We start from the raw sequence: 9,461 nt of genomic DNA on the forward strand, positions 1-9,461 counted from the left end.
TTGATTTATTGGTGGTGAGTATATAGGGGTGGGCCCAGGTCAGGCAGCCTGGCCACTCCCATCTGCTGCCTTCCTGATGGGCTAGAAGGGAGGGGGGGTCTTTATGTGACAGTTGCAGGAAGGAGCTAGAACTAGGCTCCCCTGTTCCCAGGCTGGGCACCTCTAGGCTTCAGTCTGCCCCCCAGAGTTGTGCCAGTCCAGGTGTGGATGCCGCTGGGCTCGGATCCTGGTGGTTCTGGGCTGGCCACGGAGGGGGTGCTTTTGGCCTGGGTGGGCAGGGCCGAGTCTGTTTCGAGTCCTTGCCTTCTGCCCAGCCCAGGTCACCGAGTGTTGGATCCAGCTTACACTGACAGGGACTTGGGTTTCTACAGCAATGTGGACATACAGGGCAGGGGTCTGTCTCTCCGCGGTCCGGGGCAGCTGCACCCCAGGCCCACTGAGTTTGAAGGTTCTGCAGGGTGGGGTGAGGGAACCCCAATGCATTCCAAGTTGGTGCCCCCGCTGGCAGCAGGTCTCTGAGAGGGAGGCAGGAGGGGCAGGCGTAGAGGGCATGGTTCATCCTTGGTCGAGTGGAAGGATTGGGGTCCCGGGGTGAGTTCATGACCAGTGGTTCCCAGCTGGTGGCTGCTCGGTCTCTCTCGTTGGGCAAGGGCTGGCCGGGTGGCCCCTGGGGCCCTGGGCTGGGCACTACGCCATGCTGCTGGTGGAGCAGGGGGTGCTCTGGGTGCTCCCGATGCTGTGGTTGGTGCTACTGCTCTCTGAGGAGGCCGGGGCAGCCACCGCCACCACGGGCTCCCGCTTGCTGGGGGGACCTGGGGGCAGGGGCGGAGGTCAGGGCCCCGGCCAGGGCTCCCCACTCCCCCAGAGGCTTTGCCAGGCTCCCCCGGGCGGTGGTGGAGGGTCCTGCGCACTCACGGTGGGGGCCTGGGATACTCACGCGTGTGCGAGTAGATGAACCAGAGCGTGGCGGTGAGCAGGGCCCCGATGAGGAAGGCGCCAAAGGTGATGCCCAGCACAGCGGGCAGGACGAGTGTTTTGCCTGCGCGACCAAGGGAGGGACGGTCAGCAGTGCTGCCTTCCCCCTGACCCCCTACCCTGTTGTGCTGGCCAAAGCACAGGGTCGGTGCAAGTCCCAGCTCAGCCACTGCCCTGACTTCTCTGAACCTCAGTCTCCTCGTGTAGGAAATGGGTCTGTCACACCCATGTCTGGCACTAACCTGTGGTTGCTATGACCATCTACCCAGAGGGCCTAGCCAGGCCTCTGGGCCATGTCTCTGCCTCCCAAGGCTGAAGGACATGCATTTTAGGGATGGTATAATCCGAGCAAAAAGAAGGGGGCCTGGGAGTCCAGAGCCTGCCCTGCCTCACTGTGTGACCTTAGGTCAGTCCCTGCCCCTCTCTGAGCCCTATACCATGGTGGGGACGGGCCAGAGCACCTCTGAGGACTCTTTAGCTCTGCTCTTGGGTTTTCCCAAGCCTCATCCGTCCCACACCCCTGACTCCTGTGTGACTGTGGGTCAAGCAGGCTCCCCTTGGGCCTCTGACTTTCTATCCACGCAGTGGAGTTATCAGCCCTGTTCTCCTGGGTGTGAGCTGGGAGTGAGTGAGGGCTGCATCCTGGCCCGGGCTGGGTGGCAAAGAGGGGGTAACCCCCCCACCTCTTTTTCCAGTGTCGGAGTCTCCTGCCAGGTGGGGGCCACAAGGAATTAACAGAGAGGCTGGAGGATGCTGGGCTGAAGGGGCAGCCTCCATGCTGGGGGCCTTAAGGAGGGTGAGGTCAGCACCACCCCAAGGTATCCTCTGTCCCATCCGGAACTGATTCTGAGGCCCCCTCCCCCCAGTAACGTCACCCAGCAGCCGTGGGGATGAGAGCCAAAGGCTCTCCAGCTCAAAGACGTGGCTGCGGCCCCTACTCCAGGCTGCTAAGCCCTCGTCCTGCCTCCCAGGGCTGCTCCCTCTGGAGTCTGGCCTGCCATGAGCCAGGGCCTCCTCCCTCTGGGTTGTTCGTGGTGCCCCAGTCTGACGTCAGCCCCTGAACCCCAGAGAGACGTGGAGAGCGCTCACCGGGCATGCCAGGGCTGACGATGTTCAGGCGCATGGAGAGAGTCCTGTGGACTTCCTAGGGGAGGAGGAGAGAGCCGTGGGTGGCATGGCCTTCTAGAGGAAGCTTCCAGGTTTACTCCCTGGCAGCCTACTCTAGGCCTTGGCTTTGAATCCCATCCCACCACGTCTGGCTAGGAGCCTTTGAGCCTATGGAAGGGTGTTGAGCAGACAGCCCTTGGCTGCTGCTGGAATGTTTCCTGTGAAGTTTTGGGAGGCCCCTGACTCCCATGAGGACTGTGGGAGCACTTGGCACTGCGTGCGTTACCCTTGTGAACACCTTAGAAAGATGAGCTCAGAGGCTTCTTTAGGTGCATACGACCAGAGACCTTTCTACGTGCCAGGGCCTGGGGTGACTCTGAGTGTGTCCAGGGGTGAGTGCCTGGGAGTGGAAACCCATTGGATGGTGAAGCACCGTGGCTAGTAAATGAACAAAATCAGAAAGTTGAGTCCTCTATGTTAACCCTCATCCTTGAGGTCTCCTGTTTACCGAGATTACACTGGTGATCATACTACATGGGTGGGTGGATGGATGGATGGACGGATGGATGGATGGATGGATGGATGGATGGATGGATGGATGGATGGATGGATGGATGGATGGACGGATGGATGGACAGTCGCAGCTGCATATCCTACCAATATCTAAGACACAGCAAAGCCTTCAGAGGCTGTAGGGTAGCATGGATGGATGGATGGATGGATGGATGGATGGATGGATGGATGGATGGACGGATGGATGGACAGTCGCAGCTGCATATCCTACCAATATCTAAGACACAGCAAAGCCTTCAGAGGCTGTAGGGTAGCATAAAGAGTACCCCCTGGTAGCCAGAAGCCACACATGTAACTGGCTCTGCCTTTCACCAGCTGGTCTTACATCCTCCTGGTCTGTCCCGTCCCTTCCCTGAAACTCCAGACCTGAAAGCCTTGACACTGGCAGGCCTCACTCACCAGGGACCAAGTCCTGGAACGCAGAGCTACGGTGCAGCTGAGGGTGCCAGTCTTGGGTGTGGGCACCATGTAGCCACGGAGGAGGAAGCTGAAGCGCACATCACCGTGAGGGCTTGGGGACAGCAGGCTCACACAGCTGCCTTTGGCTGCCTGGCTCTGGATGAGTTCCACGGTCTCTGCCTCAAGCCCCAAATCCAGCTGGCAGCTGTCCAGCTGGAGCATGAGTTCAGGGATCGATGGAGACACGCTCACCTGCATGGGTAGGCAAGGGGGACGAGGCATGGGCAGTTACTCTTAACCCTTCACCCTGCCTGCTCTCACGAAAGCAGCTAGATTCGTTCTAGAGTTCCTGCCCCTGAGCCCTGACTGTGAGACAGCAGCGGGCCTGCCTGGTGGAGGAGGTGACATTTCGAATCACTGTCTCTGAGTTCTGCCTCTTCCATCGCTCCCCTCCATGCACCATGCACTCTCCCTCCTTCCACCAGGAAGTTAAATTCTCATCTCCTCTGTACTAATGGTGGGAAGAAAGGCTCTGAGAAATCTCAGGAGTTGGCAGGCCTGAGAGGTCAAGTCCAGTACCTGCACAAAGCCCTGTTGCCCCAGCTCGATGGTGGTGGAGGCCTGGAGGAATTGTGGGGTGAGGTAGAGGCCCAGCTGGAAGGAGAAGCTTTCCATGTTGATGCACTGCACCTTTTTCTGTAGGAGATGGGAGGGAGGCTCGGTCAGTTTGGGAGGCACCTGGCCAGGAAGGTGACCGGTGGGGGTGGGAGCAGCAGTCATGTTCTAGTTCCCAGACCCTAGCCTCACCTTTGGAAACAAAAAAACATGCGCTTTCCATGTGTCATTTCAGTGACTGATCATTAAGCACCCCCATGGGGGAGCCTTTCTTATACCACTGTTTACAGATATGACCTTGGGGCCTAGAAAGCTTAAGTGATTTGCCCAAGGCCACACAGCCAATATGTGCTAGAACCCCCTGATTAGCTGAGAATGTCACCCTAAACAGTAATAGTACTGGTCCCATTGTACAGAAGGGGAGGCTGAGACACTCTGGAGACACATGGCATGCTGGGATGAGCCTGAGTGTCCTGAGGCCTGCTCCCTCCCAGGCCAGGAAGGGGCCCCAAGACCCTGGACCAGATGGGTTAGCATGGTGACCATCCATCTCACCCGCTGTGGTGATGAGCTTGACAGGAGGTTGACGACCACCTGCAGGAACAGAGCCAAGGAGCTGGTCAGAGGCAGAAGGAACTCCAGAGGGCATCCCACCCAATACACTGGATGTAGAGACTGAGCCAGCCACAGCCCACCTGAGCTTGCCTTCCTACTGGGCACCATGTCCCGCCCTCCTAAACGCCCCTCAGCCTGGAAGATCGAGGCGGTCCCTGGAGGGGGCACCAACTAGTCTGGCTCTGATACCTTTCGACCCCAGCTCTTACCTCATTACTGACCACATTTTCTGTCAGTTCCATGCCACAGGTGGAGTAGGCGCTGCGTAAGACCCATTGGTCATCTCTGTCCTCAGCCCGGCAGCTGGGGTCCAAGAAGGTCAGGCTCGTGATGGTGCACCTCAAAGTCTAGGCCAGGGTTGGGGGGGCACCGTCAGGCACCAGGCTCCCTGGGATCTGTCCGTCACACCCCAGCACCAAGGTCTGATCAGAACCCAGGGGTCCCAAATCACAGTCATTCCTCTGCCGTCATCCTACACCATTTAAGACTTAATACTCTTCCTAAACTTGACTCACTTTTGTACTTAGCTTGTTCTAAGCAATAAGATCTGTAACATCATGACTTTGATTTTCTACTTATTGTTTTTCTTCTACTGTTTATCAAAATAAATGCAGAACTATTACAATGTTAAAATTTATTGGAGTTCTACATATATGCACACCCCAACAGCATAATCCAATCTCAGAACCACAGACTCTCAGACCTGAGGTCAGCAAACCTTTAAAGAGCCCGATACAAAATATTACATTTTGCAGACCATGTGGACTCTGTTACAATCACCCAACTTTGCCTTCATAGCCCAAAAGCAGCCACCAACAACATGTAAACAGATGGGTGTGCCAATAAAACTTTATTTACAAAAAACAGGCAGTGAGTCCTAGTTTGCTATCTCTTGTTTTAGAAAATTCTTGGAATGTGTCACACTCTCAGGATCAAAGCATATCAGAGTCTTAGAGGTGAGTGGGTTGTTGGAGGTCCCACTTGAGTCTAGCTAACTCACATCTACTCCTCCACAATGCTGTCCCTGACTGCTGCTGTCCCAGCTGCCCAGGGCCAGCTTAGGAGACATTGGCCCACCAAATAAAAATGGCTTTTCACCAGGGGAAGCCCCAGTGACAGTGGGCCCAGAATTCAAACTCTGCACACTGACTACGTTCCATAAGTCCATGAGACAGTGCGCCCCATATTTGGGGGGGAATCCGTTTAGACCCTTTTCTTCGTGCTTTCTTCTATACAGACATATGTACTCAGAGAAAACGTGTGGACTTTTTTTGGTATGTGTGTATTTTTAACAAATGGCATCATACTGTCCTTCATGCTTAGTTTTCTCACTGAACAGCAAATCATATACATCTTTCTGTCTCTATATTTATGGATCTAGGACATTCTTTTTAGTGCACTGTAATGTTCCAAAGATTGATGGGAAACGTACTCATCCAGGCCCCTTGGGCCTGGGCAGCAGTAATGCCAGCCATCACTGGCCACTGTATCGCCCCTTCCACCTCCCAGACATCTGTTGGGCCAGGCATAGGCAGGGGAGGAGGACGAGATGGGCAGTCGACAGGTGGAGCTTCACATAGGCCCCGATAACCCACACCCCAAAAATCTTCCACATGGACTTAACCACAGATTTAAATGTCATTCTAAAAATCCCCGAGACCACGGATGATTTGTCAAGGCTTTGGCAGCAAGATTTCCTGCCTCAGAAAGGCCAGAAGAAATGATAAAGGGAAGATGGGTAGCAAAGGTGGCCCAATGTTTACAAATGTCCAAAAAGTTAAAAACTGCTGTAGCCAAAATTTAAAGACCTATAACAAACTGGGAGAAATGATTTTGATAAGAATGAAGAACAAAGGGCCAACATTTTCTCCTTTATGTAAAAAGCATATAAAAGTCATCTAGGAAAGCACCACACCACAGCAATAAAGAGATTTAGGTTATTATCAGTCATGTGGAGCCATGTCCACACTCACTACTAACCAAAGAATGCCATATTCCACCTCCCACACTGGCTAAGGTTTTTCTTTTTTAAACAAAAATATAGTCTGGAGAGAGAGAGATTCACAGTGCTCTCATAAAGCAGCAGTGAAAATTGAAGTTGTCTTCTGGAAAGTAGGTTGTCAACATGTATCGAAACTTCTAGAATGTTCACTCATTTTGACCCAGCGATCTCACTAATGTGGAGATCTATCCTAAGAAAATAATCCTATATAAAAAAGCTTCATGCACAATAACATTTTCTGCATATTTATAATGTTGCAGAATTGGAAACAAGCTAAATGTCTACCAAGGGAGGAGGAGTTAATTATGGTGTGTCAATGCGATGGAATAATATGTGCTCATTAAATGTGATATTAAGTACATATGTCAAAGTTCTAAAAATACGGTAAGTGAATATAGCAGAAGACAAGTATATCTGATATGATTCCCCTATATAAGAAATACTCAGATAAATTCTAGAAAGAAACACACCAAAATATTGGTAGCCACTGTCTTTGGATGGGGAGATTGAGATTTTCTTCTTTTCTAATTTTCCACATTTTTAAAAGAGCCTGTGTTATTTTTATAATAAATACCCTTGTTCCTCAATCAGGCAGAAATCATATTGTGTAGATATCATTGGTGACCACCCTGCTCAGCCTATGTTTAGGATTAATAAGGAACTACCTAGTATCTATTGATTGAGCACTTACTGTGTACCACAGCTTGCTCAGCAGGTCAGACCTCATTTAATTCTCACCGCAGGGTAGGGATCATTTTCAACCCCATTTTACAAGTGGGAAACCTGAAGCTTGCAGAGGGATGTGATTTGTCTCCCTGCCTGGGTTAGGACCCCAAGATTCTTGGGCTTGAGAAGGGACCAGTGGCCCACATCACCCAGGTCGGAAGGGTAGGGGTTCCCTTACCGAGATGAGATCTTTCTTGAGTACCAGGGTCATGATGTCATCAGAGCACTTTGGCTGGATCAGGGACATGAGCAGCTCTTGATTGCAGCTCTCCTTGGGAGGGGTGGTCTGGACAAGTGTGGGTGAGGTCTGCAGCCCACCGCCTGCAGGGTAGCAGAGGCAGGCCGGGCAGAGGGTCACTGAGGGCTCCCTGTGAACCAGGCACTAAGCACTTCTGTAGCTAGCTGCTCTCACTGGCCCCATGTTGCAGATGAGAAAAGTGGGAGTTGACGCGACTTGCCCGTCTCACACAGCTGCACAGTGGTGTTCACCCACCACACTATGGCAACTGATCCAAGGAGAGGGCAAAGGAAGGCAGGAGGGCAAGGGAAGGGAGCTGGGCGCTCACCGCAGCTGCTGGCCCGCAGTGAGACGGCACTGGCCAGAGGGAGCTCCACAAAGGATGCTACCACACTGGCGTTAAGCCTCCGGGCCTCCCCCAGCAGGCCTTGCGGTGTGTCGGGGAGCACGAAGCCACGGATGTTCTTCTCTGGAAAGATCTTGAAGGAGTATTCGCCAGTGGTCTAATGACAGAGAGAGAGGCGGAGCACTTAGCCATAGACATTCAGGAGGCACGCAGCCAAGCCTGGGTTCAGGAGGCACGCAGCCACGCCTGGGTTCAGGAGGCACGCAGCCACGCCTGGTTCTGCCAGGCCTCAGCGCTGCTCTCTCTCTTGCTCCTGCTGTCTCCTCTGCCTGGGCCACCTCCTCTCATCTACTGGCTCCTGTTTGCCCTTCAACTCGGCATGGGGTTCGCTTCTACAAGAACCTTCCCTGACCCTGTGGGTTGGGTTAAGGGACTTCCTAAGGATTGATGGAAGGCTTCCCGGAGGAGGTGCCATCTAGGTGCTGACGAAAGGAAGACTAGGTAATGTACAGAGGAAGAGGGTGGGGCCAGAAGTATCATCGTCATGTGTAAAGGATGGGGGCTGGAGCGCTGGTGCAAAGGTTTTCTCTTTGGAGAGCCTTGCTGAGGCCTGCACAGGACTGTCTGGGTCGCCGAGCAAGACTCACCCAGATCTGCATGTTGTGGTTGGCGTCAATGAGCCAGGACACGTACGGTGGACCCTGCAAGATGAGCACAGCGTCGGGATCGCCGGAAGTGCACCTCAGCTCCACCTTCACAGTCACTGTCCAGGGCCTGCGGGTAGACAGACCCCTGCGTCGGCGCGGGCGGGAACGCGGGGTTGGGCAGGGTCTGACTGGGACTGGCCTGGCCGGGACAAGGCCTGGGGTGGACTAGCAGCCTCTGCACTATTACCTGGAGGGATGTGGGATTGGTGTGGAAGTGGGCGGAGCTTAGGCTCAGGGACGGTAGAGACTATATTACTGCTTGGCCAGGGCTGAGCCTTGGACAAGGTGGGTCTTAATAAGGTGAGGTGTGAAAGGGTGGGCCCTGGGGCAGGACTGGGCACTCTTACCTGGCCTCCGAGCCCGGCAGGACCCTAACGATGTGTGCCTCCTTTTGGCCGGTCACACCTTCCAAGTGGCACCCGCGGACCGAGGCCCCGGCAAGTGGCTGCCATTCGAGCATGCGGCCCATGTCCATGTGGGGTTCAGGAATGCAGGAGGTTGGTGATCTCGGGGCTGCAGAGACAAGTGCAACTCAGTCGCCTCCCGGAGCAGCCCAGCATCTAACACAGAGGCCCACCCTTACCCACCATAATCGTGGGGCAAGCAGGATGAAGCCTGGGTTCCAATCTCCCCACTCCACCCCTTACTACCCAGTGACTCAGGGCAAGAGTGTCGTGTCCCTCCCTTCCCCCACCTCAGGGTTCATATAAGGTATGAATTATGGCACATATTAGGGACAAGGCCCTGCGACAACCAGCACCTCACCCCCATTCGTATTTTTCTTATAGCATTTACCGTGATCTGAAATTCTATAATTCATCTGTGTACATGTTTATTGTCATCTCCCAACCACAGAGTCAGCTCCCGGAGGGCAGGGCCTGGGTCTGTCACCAGACCCAGGGTGAGTCCTCAGATGCCTACCACAGGCACATAGGAGGTACACGATAGATAAAATTGCTGTTTTTGTAGGTCAAAAAACTGACAAGTAGCGATTTCACGAGGTTCAATCTAATATTTGGTGAAAGGGTAATTACTGTCCCAATAGCACTGACTTCCTGGGTGTGACTTGGGGCAAATCACATCGCCTCTTGGAGCTTTAATGTCTACATCTGAGGAATGGGCCAGAGGCATGCAGATTCCTCCAGTCCTGAGCCCAGA

General features: G+C 53.8%; 1 protein-coding gene across 3 annotated transcripts in view; it reads right to left on the reverse strand.

The window, feature by feature from the left end:
• Nucleotides 1-641: 641 nt before the first annotated feature.
• ENG (endoglin) overlaps nucleotides 642-9,461 on the reverse strand; it is a 27,740-nt gene continuing 18,920 nt past the window's right edge. Inside the window, exons 5-16 of one of the 3 annotated variants that reach the window (XM_015594305.2) lie at nucleotides 8,944-8,945; nucleotides 8,651-8,816; nucleotides 8,244-8,370; nucleotides 7,579-7,753; nucleotides 7,191-7,333; nucleotides 4,494-4,631; nucleotides 4,225-4,263; nucleotides 3,634-3,750; nucleotides 3,055-3,306; nucleotides 2,065-2,119; nucleotides 938-1,039; nucleotides 642-812 (exon numbers count right to left, since the gene is read on the reverse strand). In XM_015594305.2, coding sequence (XP_015449791.1) covers nucleotides 688-812; nucleotides 938-1,039; nucleotides 2,065-2,119; nucleotides 3,055-3,306; nucleotides 3,634-3,750; nucleotides 4,225-4,263; nucleotides 4,494-4,631; nucleotides 7,191-7,333; nucleotides 7,579-7,753; nucleotides 8,244-8,370; nucleotides 8,651-8,816; nucleotides 8,944-8,945 — 1,441 coding nt within the window. In that variant the 3' untranslated portion in view covers nucleotides 642-687. Of the gene's footprint in view, nucleotides 1,040-2,049; nucleotides 2,120-3,054; nucleotides 3,307-3,633; nucleotides 3,751-4,224; nucleotides 4,264-4,493; nucleotides 4,632-7,190; nucleotides 7,334-7,578; nucleotides 7,754-8,243; nucleotides 8,371-8,650; nucleotides 8,817-8,943; nucleotides 8,946-9,461 lie in introns of all 3 variants that reach the window. The other 2 variants (XM_025051228.1, XM_006917995.3) reach the window with 2 other exon arrangements.

This window comes from Pteropus alecto, unplaced genomic scaffold, assembly GCF_000325575.1.
Source record: "Pteropus alecto unplaced genomic scaffold, ASM32557v1 scaffold67, whole genome shotgun sequence".
Classification (NCBI taxonomy): Eukaryota; Metazoa; Chordata; class Mammalia; order Chiroptera; family Pteropodidae; genus Pteropus; species Pteropus alecto.